At 34.7% G+C, this 16955-nt stretch overlaps 3 protein-coding genes and 2 long non-coding RNA genes across 8 annotated transcripts in view; 2 read left to right on the forward strand and 3 right to left on the reverse strand.

The window, feature by feature from the left end:
- LOC107642545 (aspartyl protease family protein 1) lies at nt 1-4252 on the forward strand. Its single transcript, XM_016345939.1, has 10 exons — nt 1-452; nt 1049-1184; nt 1287-1522; nt 2141-2365; nt 2554-2689; nt 2801-2886; nt 3028-3124; nt 3231-3288; nt 3637-3708; nt 3805-4252. Exons 1-10 carry the CDS (start codon nt 136-138, stop codon nt 4020-4022), a joined length of 1581 nt encoding a protein of 526 aa, XP_016201425.1. The 5' UTR covers nt 1-135; the 3' UTR covers nt 4023-4252.
- Nucleotides 1-7520, reverse strand: part of LOC110271704 — an 8251-nt gene extending 731 nt beyond the window's left edge. The window contains exon 1 of one of the 2 annotated variants that reach the window (XR_002362288.1): nt 7509-7520. This is a non-coding gene — a long non-coding RNA (uncharacterized LOC110271704). Of the gene's footprint in view, nt 1-5006; nt 5020-7508 lie in introns of those variants that run through there. The other variant, XR_002362287.1, reaches the window with a different exon arrangement.
- Nucleotides 7782-9199, forward strand: LOC107642547 (peroxidase 64). The gene is made up of 3 exons (XM_016345943.2): nt 7782-8217; nt 8486-8674; nt 8759-9199. Exons 1-3 carry the CDS (start codon nt 8014-8016, stop codon nt 8939-8941), a joined length of 576 nt encoding a protein of 191 aa, XP_016201429.1. The 5' UTR covers nt 7782-8013; the 3' UTR covers nt 8942-9199.
- Nucleotides 8058-8479, reverse strand: LOC110271705. Its single transcript, XR_002362289.1, has 2 exons — nt 8353-8479; nt 8058-8239 (listed from the first exon to the last, which is right to left on the reverse strand). It is a non-coding gene; the product is annotated as an uncharacterized LOC110271705 (long non-coding RNA).
- On the reverse strand, nt 8758-11111 carry LOC107642546 (methyltransferase-like protein 23; the record flags this gene model as incomplete). Of its 3 annotated transcripts, XM_016345942.1 has the most annotated exon segments (9): nt 8758-9390; nt 9623-9657; nt 9763-9869; nt 9982-10066; nt 10146-10239; nt 10524-10574; nt 10681-10767; nt 10855-10959; nt 11040-11111. In XM_016345942.1, coding segments are annotated over 8 exon segments (633 nt in total), but the record flags the coding sequence as incomplete, so codon positions are not given.

The following is a 16955-nucleotide window of genomic DNA, read 5'->3' on the forward strand; positions in this document are numbered from 1 at the left end:
GAGTCTATAATTCAACAACCATAACCAAAACTTTCTCAGAACCTTCTTAATTAGTTATTGGCAATAACACTGATACAAAACCACATATAATTCAGTAAAGGAGTGCAGAAATTTCAAGTGCGATTAGTTTAGTTAATGATGATGATGATGATGGACTATAGGTCTATCTCTATCTGTATAATTGTGGCGGTTTTGACGATGAGTTTGTTGGCTTCACATGGCGGTTGCAACGGTTTGCATTCCTTCGGTTATGACATGCACCACTTGTTTTCCGATCCGGTGAAGGGAATTCTCGGTGTTGATGAGTTTCCTCAGAAGGGAACTCGTCAATACTACGCTGCTATGGAACAAAGAGACCGGGTTTTCCGGGGACGGAGGCTCGCCGGCCAACACGATACGCCGCTCACTTTCGCCGCCGGCAACGTTACTTACCAGATTGACTCCTTTGGATTGTATGACTTCTTCGACCATTCTTAATTTTCCATTCATCCTTAGTTATCTGATTTATTTATTTATTTATTTATTTTTATTATTTTGGTATGGTTGCTAGTTTTTATGAGAACATTAAAGCATATTAATTAAACTCTTTTTTTTATAAGCAAAAATTTATATATATTTCACACCAAAAGTGCTACTAGGTCACAGGTTCATAGGAGATTTTATGAATTGAGGAAGTATACGGAGCCAATGGAATATTTGTATAATGTGTACAATGGAGGTTTAGAGATGTTCGATTCAGTATTAGAGATATAATCATTAGTGTTACCTTTTCCTATCAGTATAAGCTTTTGGGATAAGTGGTTTCATGACATAGTATCAGAGCTCTATGTTCATTTTTTAACTCATATTGGGCCAAATAAATAATCCATTGTACACATTGTACAAATATTCCATTGACTTCCTAGCGGGATTCGAATGAATTTTGCCGTACAGCGAAAGAAATTTCACTTTTTCTTTCTTATTGTGTATTTTTTTTTATGATGATGTGTTCATGTGTATATGTAATAATGATTTGTAATTCCTTTGTTTTTCTTAATGGTGTTTTCAGTTTGCATTTTGCCAATGTTTCTGTTGGGACACCAGCTTTATGGTTTTTGGTGGCATTGGATACCGGAAGTGACTTGTTCTGGTTACCTTGCAATTGTACCAGCTGTGTCCATGGTGTAAAGACATCAAGTGGCAAGGTATAACTTGCACTTTTATCTATAGGGCTTTTAATTGGATTTATATTCTGTGTTAGCACTATTTATGATCTTTGAATTTGTTGCTTGTATTGTATGTGACAGACACTTAAGTTTAATATCTATGATCTGAAAAGATCTTCTACAAGCCAAAATGTTCTGTGCAATAGCAGCTTATGTGAAGAATCAAGTCAATGCACTTCATCGGGTAGCACTTGTCCATACCAAGTTAAATATCTATCAAATGGTACTTCAACTACTGGAATCTTGGTAGAGGATGTTTTGCACTTAGTTACAGATGATGATCAAACAAAAGATGTTGACGCACCAATTACATTTGGGTAAAAATTCTCAATACTACCTTGCTATTTATAAAATTGGACTATTCATTGTACATGGTAAGTGTAGGGAGTAGAAAGTTAGCTTCTAGGAATGTCGATGATATCATTAACCTCACTCCTAAAAGCTTAAAAGTTTGAGGTATTGGATAGAAGTAAGCACATGAATAGTTTTTATATCCCCATATATTCCCTCACACAAGATGCATGAAGATGAAATATAGATAATGCATGAGCTTATCTTATTAAAAAATGAACTCTAGATTTCTCAGTTATAGCAACTTTGACATCATATCATAAAACTATTTCTCTCCAAAACTTGAATTGTTGGGTAGAGAAATACAAATGAGCTTGCTATGTAACAGATTATAATTGCAATAACAACCGTGTCCTAGAAATCTCTAGCAGGTTTTGACTGACTTTTATCAGTGAACAGGAGAATATTAAGTTTCCTCGCTGATTCCTTAAACTAATACTTCTAGTCATGGTTTCTTACTTTCTTTTTCATTCTTGTTCTTCGAAACGGCTTGGTATACTGGACTTTCTTTTCTTCGCATTACTTGTGATTAGAATCTGCAGGTTGTATTATCATCATTTTTATATTTGAATATGTTGTTGCAGCTGTGGCCAAGTTCAGACAGGAGCATTTCTTGATGGGGTAGCTCCAAATGGTCTCTTTGGACTTGGAATGAGCAATATATCTGTTCCAAGCATCTTGGCCAAACAAGGCCTTACTTCAAATTCATTTTCAATGTGTTTTGGACTTGATGGCCTTGGGAGAATCACTTTTGGGGATAATACCAGCTTGGTCCAAGGAAAAACACCATTTAACCTCATGCATTTGCAGTAAGTGCCCATCAATGTCTGGGGATAATAACTACATTTCACACTTATCACTTGAATGGTCATCTACAAGAGAATATCTATTGAATAAAACTCAAAATAGACTCAGAGAACTGAAACTAGAGAAGGATATATAATATATCTTGTCCAACTTTACTTGTGCTTATTTTAACATGGATGCCTCTTGGCAGTCCAACTTACAACATCACAATTACCCAAATCATTTTGGGAGGAAATGCTGCTGATCTTGAGTTCCATGCAATATTTGACTCTGGCACCTCATTTACATACCTAAATGGCCCAGCTTATACACAGATTACTGAGAGTGTAAGTAATGTACACTAGAGTTTTATTTTATTTTATTTTATTGGTTTAAGATGATATCTAGAGTGACACGTCACGTAAAAAGTGGTTAATATTTTCCGTTACTTTTTGCAGTTCAATTCAATGATAAAGCAAAAACGGCATTCATCTAGTTCTGGCTCTGATTCTGATCTCCCCTTTGATTTCTGTTATAACATAAGGTGATTATTTTAACTTGACTGAAACTGTAAACTTCTTTTGTCATTTTAAACCATAGCAATTACTTCCACCATTCTATTCAGAAAGTAATGTAACTTCGTACAAATTATCATGCACTGATTTGATTTCCACTTCTCCGGCAGCCCGAATCAGACTGTTGAAGTTCCCACTGTGAATCTGACTATGAAAGGTGGAGACAATTATTTTGTCAAGGACCCTATAGTAACCGTTACTGGTTTGGTGAGAGCATCAAGTACAACTTGGTTAAGGATTCATGATACTATTGAGATAAATATCTAATGATTTTCAGCCGTCTAGCCTCATGATTGCTTCTTGTGATATCCAGGATGTTGATTTACTTTGCTTGGGCGTCCTTAAAAGCGACAGTGTGAACATCATAGGACGTGAGTATTTTGAATCAAAGAAGCTGAACAACATCCATTTCTTTATATCTATCACTATCTATCTCTATATTAACTATTAAGGATGTACTAAATTTTCATAGTGACCGATATTCGAGGATTGTGTTATCATTTTGGAAATTTTTTTCTTTCAATCGATGATTCATGATTCTTCCGTTCTTGTCAGCAAACCTGCCTCTACTGCATCATTCTTTGGGACTTTTTTGTTGTCTGTCATGTTCAAAAACAATTCATGCATCAATATGACAAATACAAGCACAAAGTTCCATCACTTATTGCTGAAGCTTTGATACATAGTTGCAAACGTTCATTATATTTATCTTCATGCAGAGAACTTCATGACTGGTTACCGCATAATCTTTGATCGCGAGAACATGGTTTTGAGTTGGAAAGAATCTAACTGTGAGTACAGTTTCACTTCTACTCCATCACCATAAGAACTTGGCTTTCATTACTACTTCTCCAGTAGTTATTATTGTTAATATGTTTCTTTTCCAGGTTATGATGATGAACTCTCCAACTTAAATATTAACCAGTCTCACTCTCCTGCAATTTCTCCTGCTATTGCTGTGAATCCAGAAGCAACTTCAAACGTTTCTAATAATAACCCTGGAAGGCTGCAACCTAGTCACTCATTTAATTTAAGGCCCAGTTTTGTATTTGTGATGGCTCTTTTCTTTATTCAGCATTCAATCTTGTATCATTCAAAATATTAGTATTTTCTTTCACTGGAGAGTTTTTAGGTTTCTTTAGCCCACACATACACACACCATATATAGAAGCGTTATTATTACTCTGTCCATTTTTGGGGGATATCTCAGTAGCCTTATTGATTTTGCTTATGAGTTTGTAAATAATATAGCAGCATGTGCAGCTCAGTTGTAAACTGTACAATTAATAGATAGCAAAGCATATATAATACACAGTACTTTTTATGTTGAGTAAATAGACATTTCACTATGAAAAGATCGAAGCATTGACAATACTGATCATGACTAATTTAAATAAACTTTGTAATCATAAAAGATTATATCCGATTGATATCTTTAACCAAACATTAATTTAGTGAGAGACGGTACTGGTTCTAATTATGCAATACATTCTTAAACCTTTTTTATTAAGTAAAGAATAATATTTTTTATCAATTAAATAAATCAAAATTTTTATTTATTATATTTTATATCAATTTAAATTTATAATTTAGAATTCAAAATTTATAGTTTATGATTTAAAATTTAAACTTTAAAATTCGAAGAACATTATACATTTTACTTTTTCTTGCATTAACATTCGCCAATCATGCTAATGGTGCAAGGTTTGGGAACTATAACGAAAATTAGAAGGAAAACAAATTTATTAGTGGTGCTAAACTTGCTTTATTTCTCTATTGTTTGATAGGTATGAGATCCACATGAATAACGGCATATACAAGAAACAAATAGAGGCTTCATTATTGAGACTAAGTTATCTAATCTTGGCTGTGGAAAGTAATTAATTAATTAATTACCACCCGAAAAAATGCATCTCCTTTAATTATACAAAGGCGAACCAGTTATGAAGACATATTAGCTGCCGTCAGCTTTAGCAGTTGTAATTAAAGTTATTATGTGAAGAAATCAATTTTCATCAATTAGCATAAGTATCCAATGTTATGACCCCACTATGGAGGAAAAGATAGTCACAAACTCACAATAATAAACTTTATATATTACACTTATCTAATATCTATATAGTTAGTTAACTAGGATTATTTAACAGTAACTTTTCATCTCAATCATGGGAGAAAAAACCTCCAAATTATACTGTTAACTTTTACAAACAGCACCAGACAGACACAAATGTGTAGTTTCCTCTTCTTAAGCTTGCAATACAAGTTATGGCATGAAAACAACAAAAAACCTTAGATGGCTCAATCTTAACAACAAAAGCCATGCCTACTTCATAATTGAGGATGCTGATTCCCTTGGAGGTAAAAATAAAGGGAAAAAACAGAGAGAAGAAAATGTGAATATTGGTGACCATAAAAACAAAAGGTGTCTAACTAATGGTGGATTGTTGGTAGACTATTACTGTTAGTGACCCCATTTACTTTTTATGTTTTAAAGACATATTTTAAAAATATAATAATAGAAATTTTCTTAAGGATTTAACTAACTTGTGCCCTAAAAATACATTTTAAAAATATAATAATAAATTTTTTTTAAATATTTTTAATATATTCAATGCATTAAAAACATAAAAAAAATTTGTAATAATTTTTATAAAATAATTTTTTATAAGAGTAAAGTATCGTTTTTGTCCCTAATGTTTGGGGTAAATCTTATTTGTGTCCCTAACGTTTAAATCGTCATATTTGTATCTCTAACGTTTGAAAAAGTGATTCAATGTTATCCTGCCGTCAATCACACATTATGAGCACTTTATTTTGAGTTTTAAAAATCTCTTCTTGAAGTTAGAATACAAATGTTTGGGATAGAATCGATGATCTACTCCGAAAAATAGTTCATCAAAATGTTGAAACTAATTCCTACAACATTTACATAATTCACTTTTTTAGGGACATAATTGAATCTAAACACAAATAGTGGGTATAATATTAAAATCAAACACATCCAAGTGAGACATAATTGAGAATGAATACATCCAAGTGAGAATAATTGAAAAATATAATCTGATTTGTTAGTATAATTGATAGTAGAATAACATTGAATCACTTTTATAAACGTTAAGGATACAAATAGGACGATTTAAACGTTAGAAACACAAATAGAACTTACCCCAAACGTTGGGGACAAAAACGATACTTTACTCTTTTTATAATATGCTTAACCTATACCCTTAGGTAGCGTTTGGTGGAGAGACAGAGATTGAAATAAATCTTAGTATTCTGTTTGGTGAAAAATGGGAGACAAAAATTGAAACAAGAATAAAACTCTAATTTAATTTGCACAAAAGGTAAAATTAGAATTAATTAATTGAAGCGAGAGTATTTTAGGTATAAAATGTTATTAAAGTTTCAATCTCTATTTCTAAAAATTTTAGTCCCATGTGTCCCACTTTTTGGAGGTACTGAAATACTGGAATTTTAGAGACAGAAACAGAAATTTTAGTATCCGTATCTGAACCAACAAACATGATATTAAATCGCAGTCTCTCAGTCTCTGTTTCAGTATCTCAAAACAAATGCTACCTTAAGGTATAGGTTAGTAAAACCCAATTTAAAAAGTTCACTTCTCACATTTAGGAGAATGTACTAATGAGCAACTAATCATATGATAATCTATCATGGGAGATCACATTTTGAGCTTAGTCGTCTTATTTGGGAATACCATCAAATTATGCCTATGTACTAGTGATAGCTGCACAAAAATATAAGTTTTTATGTACACCAAACACAAGTTAGCAACCCTTGAGGTATTTAAAGTGAATTGTGAAAGGTATGTGAAAAATCTAAGAATAATAAAATAAATGTCAATGTGATAAAAACAGATTTGTACCCCAAAACAAAAAAATTGGAGGTTTATTTTAAGAAATTTCAATTTATTCCTATAAATTCTCTATGAAAATATATTTTCATGTTCGTTTGAAGTTTTAATAAAATCTAAATCCAGGAACAACTTGCTTTCAAGAATCACTTCTTGTCTAAAATATAAAATTTTATTTTTATATAAAAATGTGGATATTTAATANNATCAAGGAAATAAAAATTAAGATATAAGCTTATTATTATATCCCCCAAATATTTTTTTTTATCGAAGATTTCATTCTTTAATTGATATTAGAATTATTTTAGAAGGATAAAGTATACTTTTTGTCCCGTAAGTTTGGCAAAAGTTTTAACAATACCCTTAAGTTTTATTTTGTCCCAAAAGTTTTCGATTTGCGTCAAATATACTCTCGACGGCTAAATTTTCAAAAAATTTAAGACCAATCTAACAATAATGCATAAAAATGATGCTTGATTTGCTTATGTTGAGGGTTGTTCTTATGAAATTGTTGTTGAATTGATCTTAAATTTTTTGAAAAATTAGCCGCCAAAGGTATATTTGATGTAAATCGAAAACTTTTAGGACAAAATTAAAACAAAATAAAACTTAGCGATATTTTTGAAACTTTTGTCAAACTTTAGGGACAAAAAGTATACTTTACCCTATTTTAAAAATTTAAAATCTATATCCAGGAACATGTAAAATAAAACAAACATATTATAATTTATTCTCAGAAATATTACAATTTTTTTCGTAATACTCCGGTATAATATTCTTATGCATAATATTTTCGAAAATATAATTCGTTGAAATATATTTCCTAACCTTAAAACAAACTTCGGATTAGAGATATTGGGAGGCTCAAATGAACATGCACTACACCACAATATGTAATTCATTGCGTTTAAGAGGAACATGCACCTAATCACTAAATCCATGGAAAGAATGACAAAGTAAAAGAACTTTATAAGCCACTATTAACTACCAGTGACTTGAGCCTCCTGTAAATGGAGCCTAAAGTAACTTGTCTTTTTATAATGATAATGCTTAAACATTACGATTCCATCCATTGATAATACTACTTAACGATATGATTCTCTGTGGTCCATCATATGCTAGACAATAATTAGTCTCTTTTATGACTATAAAATGCCATTTTACCCATCTTTGCATTCCTAAGCTAAGAGCTAACATATCATCAAAGTAATCTTAATTGGCAATGGCTAGCAAGGTCCCTTTCTTGACTATGATTATCATACTTTCTGCAGTTTCCTCAGGAAACTCACTGAGCTTGAACCACTATGAAAAGTCATGCCCTAATGTTGAGTTCATTGTTGCCAAAGCAGTGAAGGATGCCACAACTAGGGACAAAACAGTTCCTGCAGCACTTCTGCGAATGCATTTTCATGACTGCTTCATTCGGGTAATGCCCTACTATTTCATTCCTGGAGCATGCATTAAATGTGCTTTAAGAACAGGGAAATGATAATGCCACTCCATATATAATTTTTGGTATTGTACGTTTGCATGAATTTGTAGAAAATAAGAGTGACGTTACCAAAATAAGAGAGACAATATCCATTTCCTATATAAGGATTTCTCATTTCCTCTTTGTTTCCTACTTAATCCTTGCACCTATGTATTAATGCATAATTTGAACCTGTCATCTCTTGTTTGGTATACTTTTGAAGGGATGTGATGCCTCTGTGCTCCTAAATTCAAAAGGAAAGAACAAAGCCGAAAAAGATGGACCACCAAATATTTCTTTGCATGCATTCTATGTCATTGATGCAGCAAAGAAAGCAGTAGAAGCTTCATGCCCCGGTGTGGTTTCTTGTGCTGATATTCTTGCTCTAGCAGCAAGGGATGCAGTTTTTCTGGTAAGAAAACAAAGCCAAATATATCAATTTTCTCACTATAAATTCTAAAATTCTAAACAACAGTTGGTGTATATAATTCTACAGTCTGGAGGACCTACATGGGATGTTCCTAAAGGAAGAAAGGATGGTAGAATATCTAAGGCCAGTGAAACAATAAATTTACCAGCACCAACTTTCAACATATCACAATTGAAGCAAAGCTTCTCTCAAAGAGGTTTGTCAACAGCAGACCTAGTAGCTCTGTCAGGTAAGCTATTAAGAAAGTAAAAACCAATTACCATTTATTACAATTTACATATTAACAGAGTTTAAAGTAACATGTCTTTCAACCCATGCATAGGAGGACACACTTTAGGTTTCGCCCACTGCTCATCCTTCAGCAAGAGAGTCCATAATTTTGATGCTACACATGATTGGGACCCTTCAATAAATCCATCATTTGCAGTGCAACTGAAATCAATTTGTCCTTTGAAAAACCAGGCCAAAAATGCAGGCACCATTATGGATCCTTCTTCAACAAGTTTTGATAATACATATTACAAGTTGATCCTCCAACATAAAGCTCTGTTTACTTCTGATCAAGTTCTGCTTGATAGCCAAGAGGGAAAGAACCTGGTCTTTAAGTTTGCTGCCTCAAAAAAGGCTTTTTATGAGGCTTTTGTTAACGCCATGATCAGAATGAGCAGCATCAATGGCGGGCAGGAGATTCGGAAGGACTGCAGAGTTGTCAATTAGAAAGTCTTAGGTCAATTCAAGTTAAATAGTGATTTACCAAATAAGTAAGATGTGTGAAAGAGGTTGGATCATATTTGAAAGATGGCAAGAACATCACTCATTTTCCTTTGTAATAGAAATTCATGTATTGTACAAGTATGTATCGACAGGAGAAACTCCTGTGGGATGATTATGTTTTATTCCATTGCTTGATTGTCTGGACAAGAGATTAACTTACTAAAAGCAAATGAATAACACAATAATAGCATCTGTGTCACCAAAAGAAAAGAAAAAGAAACTCCCAATTGTTAACTTTGAGCTACCTCATGCATTATCTTTTGAGATAAGAGCTATCTCTGCCAATTGAATGTTACCACTTAGCAATGATGCCTTGTGGGATGGAAGGAAAGAAAATCCATCAAGCAGCTCGAGACACTTTAGGCCCCATTTCCTCATCAAGAACTCAATAAGGTGATGCCCGCTGCAAAAGATTAGACAGATAAATTTTTAAAACACCATAAAAATATGGAGGTTGTAGAGCTAGTATGGAATCAGCTCATAAATTCTGAGCATCACATAGAATGAAAAAGTACCTTCGATTGTGGTACGAGGTTATAAAACTTGACCCAGGGGAATTTTGCAGCAGAAACGTCACAGTGGCAAAGAGGTCATCAAAGGCTAAATACCATAAAATAAACAATGTTTTAGTTAACTTGATAGAGGAAGATGACAAATCCTTAATACCACATTGTCTCACCGTTTGAATCATACAAGACATCAGCTCCTAGAATAATAGTTGGTTGTAAACTGAATATGGATGAATCCCAAACACCCCATGTCAATCCTAGCACCTAGAAACACAAGGGATTTACACACTGACATTTATACAAAACGAAAAATCTGAAAACATAAAATTTCCAACATCATGTCTACACATAACCACTGTTGTGCTCCCTTGAGCCACATGCTCAGCACATCATAGAAATTCCATACTAAACACGAGTGTAAAATCATAATTTCAATTGTAAAATGAACAAGCACATTGCTACCAATGAAATAACAGTCACTAGAAAGCATGTTACGCAATTCACTACATTTTGTGACTAAATTACTAACTACTCAATCAAAGGCTCACATTGCACTCGATTTTATTCAAGTCACACACTCTTCTCATGTTTTCAAGCACCTGCAAATTCCAAAAACAACAAGCAGCCATTTCAATAAATAAATAAATAAATAAAAAACTCAGTCACTATTTGTTTATTAAAACCAAATTCAGCTTAATTTGAAACCTCTAATCTGGTGGAGTCATCAGTAAGAGTAACATTGGCCCCAACTTTTGCTGCAACCAAACCAGGCAAGGAAGTTCCAGCACCAAGCTGCACGAAACATTAACAAGATGAGATGGGAAATGATGATAGTTCATACTTCATATTGAATCCACAATAAATTGAAAAAGATTATACCTCAATAACAGTAGCTCCTTGAAATCGGTGCTTTTGTTGCCAAACATACTCAGCGAGAACTACGCTGCAGGGCCATACGAACAGGCCATAGTCCTCCTTCATGTTCTGCGTTAAGAGGGAAAAAAAAAGTTGCATGGGAATGATGGAAATGTTAGGCGTCAAAATCAGGGTTTCGTTTGGTGAACCTCAATGATGGATATGCAAAAGGTTGGTGCTTCGGGGTCATCATCGGCAAAACAGTGGCGCGAGAGGGTGGTCTTAACTAATTTTAATTTGTATTTTCTTTTCCCATAAAACATTCTTATTAACAAGAAAGATATACACGCAAAAAAAAATAGCGCGATAATTTTGATACAAAATTAAAAAAGAATGCTTTTTTTTTTTTTAAATAACAAAAAAAAACACAAAGAAAAACACAAAACAAAACACATATTCTAAATTAAATATAATAATTTGCTGGAGAGTTTCACAAGATTCAAACCAAATAGCATGATTAAGATTATTTCTAACTTTATATTTAGTCATTTAATCTGCAGTTTTATTTGCTTCTTTACATATCCAATCAAATTATACATATCAGGGTCTTAATAACAGCTCATAAATCTTGTCACCAAAAAAAAAATCAACAATTTCAGATTTACACCTATCAAGAAAGTCATATAAAAGATAAAAAATATCTAGACAATTTGTTTCACACACTATGTCTCTCAGTCTGCAATCCAAGCTAAAACAAGGTCCCTCCAAACTGTAAAAAACTCACATTGGATGATGGACCAATGAGAAAAACTACTAGAACAACTCGCAATCCAATCTCCATTAAAATTTTTAACAAGACAACTAAATCCAGCCAAGTTCAAATTAATAAATAAACTAGCATCACAATTAACTTTAAAGCTATTACTTACAAGAGGTTTTCAAGACAAACGGTTTCTAAAGGTACTAAAAGAAGTACACAAATTCATATATAACCTTAGATTCATGACCGTGCTTCTAATAAGAGCAACCACCTTGTGATTTGTCCAATAATTTTTAGCATTGAAAATGTTATTGTATATATGCCTCCAAAACCACCACACTCCGACCCATAAAAAAGCCTCCTACAGACATGACCTTTTGAAACCAAGCTTTCATAGAGAATTCTTCAACCGAATCAATAACCTGAGGATTTAGCATCTGCCAAATAACTATGGAATATACACAATCTCTAAGACAATATTTTACTGTCTCCGGAGTCACATTGCATCTCTGGCACATAACCAAACTAGTTAGATGCCGCCTGAAGCGGAAGACCTCCGTCAGGAGAGCGTTATGAACCCCAAACCACAAAGTTAATTTGATCTTTTTCAGGAGATTCAAGTGCCAAAACTAGTTTCAGTTGCTATTTTCATTCCAATTCACTTTATTCTTTAACAACCAACAATAACCTTCTCTTACATTATATCCTTTTGTCCCTGCAGGCCACCAACTCTATCCCGGTTCCATGTCAGCTAAAGTCAGATAGTGCAGACAATAAATGAAATGCTTGACCTTTAGAGGAATTGTTGATGCAAGTCTCTCCACCTCCCAAGATCCATCATGCCACAAATCTGTCACTACAAAATCATACTCAGATATGTGAACAAAAGGAATAAGATCATAAAACCTTCCAAAAAGAGTCCACTCATCATACCACACAGATTGCTGCACATCCCTAATATTTCATCTGAACCCATCCTTGAGAACATCAAATATTTTGAGAATGTTCTTTCAAATGGCTGAAGCATTCTGATTATTGTTGTTGCCAAGAAAAGTTAAATTCCAAAAATATTTATGCATCATAACCTGAATCCACAACTTGTCTCTATTATTAAAGCAATCCCAAACCAATTTGTCAAGAAGTGCCATGTTAGTTGAGTAGGTATCCTTAACACCCAAACCACCCGCCCTTTTAGGAGTTATAGCAACATTCCACTTAACCAACAGTACCCCCCTCCCATTAATTTGGCCTGTCCATAAAAATTGTCTCATCAAAGAATCTATCTTTTCACAAGCATGCTTTAGAAGAAGAGCAATCTACATGTTGCAAATCATAATAGAAGCCATTACTGATTTAATCAAACAAAGTCTTTCTGCCTTATTCAGGAAACACGCCTTCCAACTAGTAAGCTTCTTATGAATCTTTTCAATAACATCTTTAGTTGTCCTCTTGGAAGACCTTTCGTACCCAATATTTACTTCTAGATATTTTTTCAACTCCTGACAAAAACGGATAGTAGAAACTTCTGAGAATACATCTTTTCTTCTCTCAGAAATATTCTTTAAGCACTGAGCCTTAGATTTGCTAAGATTCACCTTCAATCCTGATGCTTTGGAAAATAAATCCATAATTCGCATAACCTCCCCTACCTAAACTTTCGTAGCTTTACTGAAAAGCAGGAGATCGTCAGCAAACATCAAATAGGAGATTTTAGGGCCATGTCTGGAGACCAACACAGGTATCCACAACCCTTGAGAAACTTGATGAGTAATAAAACAAACAAGAGCCTCCATATAAAATACAAAATGTATGGGACATGCGATCCCCTTGCCTTAAACCCCTCTTTGGGTTAAAACTCCAAAGTCTCTCACCATTCCACAAAATAGCTAAGGAAGATGACGTCACACAGGCCATAATAAGATTAATAGTAGCTCTCGAAAAACCAAATCTGATCAACGAAGTTTCAAGGAATCTCCAATTTACTCCGTCATAAGCTTTCGTTAAATCAATCTTAAAAGTCATAGTCACGTTTCTAGACTTAGTGTTCCTCATGAAATGTATAATTTTCTGTGCAACAATGATGTTCTTCGTAGTTCCTCTTCTCGGGATAAAACCACCCTAGAGCAGACTAATTATCTCCGAAAGAAACGGTCTGACCCTGTTCACTAGTACTTTTGTAATAATTTTGTAAAAAATACTACATAAACTAATGGAACGGAAATCTCTTAATGAAGAAGGAGCTTCCACTTTAGGAATCAGAATAATGAAGGTCTCAAAAATAGCGGAAGTTAAAATCTCACCCTCAAAAGCTATCTTGATTAACCTTCACACATCATAACTAAGAGAGTCCCAAAATTCTCTATAAAACAGAGCTTGAAAAACATCCGGCCTCAGAACTTTGAAAGAATTCATGGCCATTACAGCTCTTTACACCTCTTCTAACACCACCAGTTCAACAAATCTTTGACAGGCCTCATTACTAAGAGAGGGGTAGAAAAAATCTCCCATAGCATTCAGGTCAATATTCTCTTTTGTAAAAAACAGTTTTTGAAAGAAATAATTTGTTTCCTACTCAAGCATCTGCGTTTCAGTGGTACAGGTTCCATCATCTAACAACAACCCATGGATCTTATTTCTCTTTCGCCTAATAACCGTCTGTAGGTGAAAAAACTTAGTATTCCTATCACTACATCAAACCCACTGCTTTCTAAATTTTTGGTACCACAAAAGCTCTTCTTGAAAAAGAATAGAATTTAGCTCCTCCTGAATACCTTACTCTTTCACCCTCAACTCCGGATCTTTCTCACTCTCGAGAAAAATCTGAACATCATTCAGCTACCTCTCTAACTCCCTCTTTTTAACAGTAAGCACATCCCTCTGAACTTCTAGCAAACTCCTAATAACATTGGGGATCCTTTTATTCCAAGCTATATGAACAACATTTCGAAAAAGCGGATGAGTCATTCAGGCAGTTTTAAATCTAAAGGGATGGGGGCCTTCTTAGTTATCCCAACCTTTGTACTTCTGATGAGTAAGGGACAGTGATTAGAGTGAAGATGCGCCAAAACCTCATTATAAGCCTCAGGAAGCAGCAAACGCCACTCCTGATTAATGATAGCTCTATCTAATCTTTTTTGCAACCTGTAACCCCCTCTGACCTTCTTGTACCAAGTGAAACTCCTCCCAATAGCTTCCATATCAAACAATTAACAATTTGTCAGAGTATCTGCAAAAAGTCCAGCTCTAACATTATTGGACATTCCTCCTCTAACCTCATTCTGCAACAGAATCTTATTAAAATTCCCTAACGCAATTTAGAGACCTTGTATTATATTAGATACCCTGATTAAATCATTCCACAGACCCATTTGCCGATGGACATGGGATTAGCATACACTGTACTACAAATATTAGAAACATTGTCCATAGAGATTTCAAAACTAATACATTGATCAGCCATATCAACCATTCTCACAATCATCATAGAATTAGAACAAAGAACTCAGATATCTCCACTATGGCCTCTAGCCTCAACAATTCCAATATCCTGATAATCAAGTTTACTCCAAAAGGATCTCATTCTCTCAAAAGGAACATGTTTCAATAAGAATAAAAATCGTTAGATGAAATTTACTAATTATTTACAATGCACCCGGGTCATTTTGTTAAAAGCCCCTATAGTATTCAAAGAAAAAAAAACTTATATATACACAATTCATAAAAATAAAATGGACATAAACAAAAACCAACCTCAGCAAAAGTCCCTTAATGAAGAAATGACGGACCTCCAACATTTTCACCACTTTCTTGCCTCTCCCCAACTCGTGGTTGCCCGAAAACGCTCCCCACCGCAATGGTAGCCACCACCGACGGGTTCTGGTTATGTTGGTTCGACGCACCATCATTGTCTTGGAACACCGGTGGATTTTGCAATGAGACTGGCCAATTTTTAAGAGTAGGGGTAATCGATGGCGCGATCGCAGTGGCACCCTTGATCTTCACCCCATCATTTGTTGATGCTTGACACGCTTGAGAGGAGTAAGACCCGCTACCTGACCCAACATGTCCTGAAGACCCCTTAACTTCCTTCTTCGAGCCATTCTTAGTCTGACTCGTCTGCTATCCAAAAATGAGAGGTTTCTTACCTTTAGTAGCAGATTGGTCCTTCCTTGTTTGACCTACTTTCCCTCTTCCCTTGCCACAAATCTTGGTCTAGCCCTCTTCTTCTCCCAACATAACCATCCCTTCCTTCCTCTCATGCAGCGTGCTTGCCTTTATCTTCTCTGCGGAATTCGCAACTGGCGTGGAATTAATGGATATATATTCAAATTCAAAAGCTTGTTGAACCTAGTCTGACAGACGTTTCCTCATGATCCGTCGCCATGTCAACTGTCCATACCTGGTCATCCACAGATGCCGAGGTAACCACGATAACGCTACATTCACCTACGACATGCCCAAAGCAATTGCACCTCTCACATATCAATTTCAAACATTTATATTCCACGCTATATTCATAGTCGTCCACAACCACTCTCCGAACAACCGGCAATCCCAAATTTACTTGAACACAACGCTGAGCAAATTTGCCTTTCTTTGCCGACTTGGTTGCAAGGTCTACCTTGACTAGTTTACCTACAACAGAGGCAATAAACATCATGGCTTTCTCATGGTAATACCATATACTCAATCTTGCAATTCTTATCCAAACCACAGTGTCCCCAAATGAGGCCTCACATGATTTAAAATCCGGAGATCATGGCTTAACGGCGATGTAATGACCTAACATCATCTATGGACCCCTTAATAAAACCTTTTTCCTATCTTCCCTAAGATCAAATTTGACGAGAAAGTAATCGAACCCCACATGCAAAACTTCATGGTCACCTTTAAGCTTCCATACCCCTTTCAGTTTATACACCAAGGCCATATAGCGGAAGTATTTTCCAACGACCTTAGTCACTATGGACTTCCTTGTATGGTTCTAATAGAGTGTTCCTAACTTATTCAGTAAAGTTAACATTCGGAGGTGTTGGATCACTTTGTTTTTCGGTGACTACTGCCATCGTATCACCATCTAAGACATTAACCCTGCTAAGCCCCAAGATTTCGGAAGATCCGATCACCTTATCACGTAACGAAACTTTATGAGTCACCCTAACACTATTCTTATGTAAGTCCTCCTTGTCACCTGAAACAATACTCCCTGCGCTCTTCTTCGTAATCTCCTTGATTGGTAAAGCCTCACCGTATTCTTCAGACACTCCATCCAACTCTCACCAGTCACTCTTCCGTCATCCATGTTGTGTTCAACATTTTATGTGTAGAGAATGCTTTAATCTTTTTTAAATTTAAAAGGTATTTT

The sequence above is a fragment of the Arachis ipaensis genome, chromosome B05, assembly GCF_000816755.2.
Source record: "Arachis ipaensis cultivar K30076 chromosome B05, Araip1.1, whole genome shotgun sequence".
In the NCBI taxonomy this organism is placed as follows: Eukaryota; Viridiplantae; Streptophyta; class Magnoliopsida; order Fabales; family Fabaceae; genus Arachis; species Arachis ipaensis.

What these genes read in the sequence shown, in the direction of transcription:
- LOC107642547 (XM_016345943.2), top strand. Translation starts at nt 8,014, where the DNA reads ATGGCTAGCAAGGTCCCTTTCTTGACTATGATTATCATACTTTCTGCA. An exon ending in TTCATGACTGCTTCATTCGG is followed by an intron (nt 8,218 to 8,485) that starts GTAATGCCCTAC and finishes ATACTTTTGAAG; the next exon opens with GGATGTGATGCCTCTGTGCT. An exon ending in CAAGGGATGCAGTTTTTCTG is followed by an intron (nt 8,675 to 8,758) that starts GTAAGAAAACAA and finishes ATAATTCTACAG; the next exon opens with TCTGGAGGACCTACATGGGA.
- LOC107642545 (XM_016345939.1), top strand. Translation starts at nt 136, where the DNA reads ATGATGATGATGATGATGGACTATAGGTCTATCTCTATCTGTATAATT. An exon ending in TTTAACCTCATGCATTTGCA is followed by an intron (nt 2,366 to 2,553) that starts GTAAGTGCCCAT and finishes GCCTCTTGGCAG; the next exon opens with TCCAACTTACAACATCACAA. An exon ending in ATACACAGATTACTGAGAGT is followed by an intron (nt 2,690 to 2,800) that starts GTAAGTAATGTA and finishes TACTTTTTGCAG; the next exon opens with TTCAATTCAATGATAAAGCA.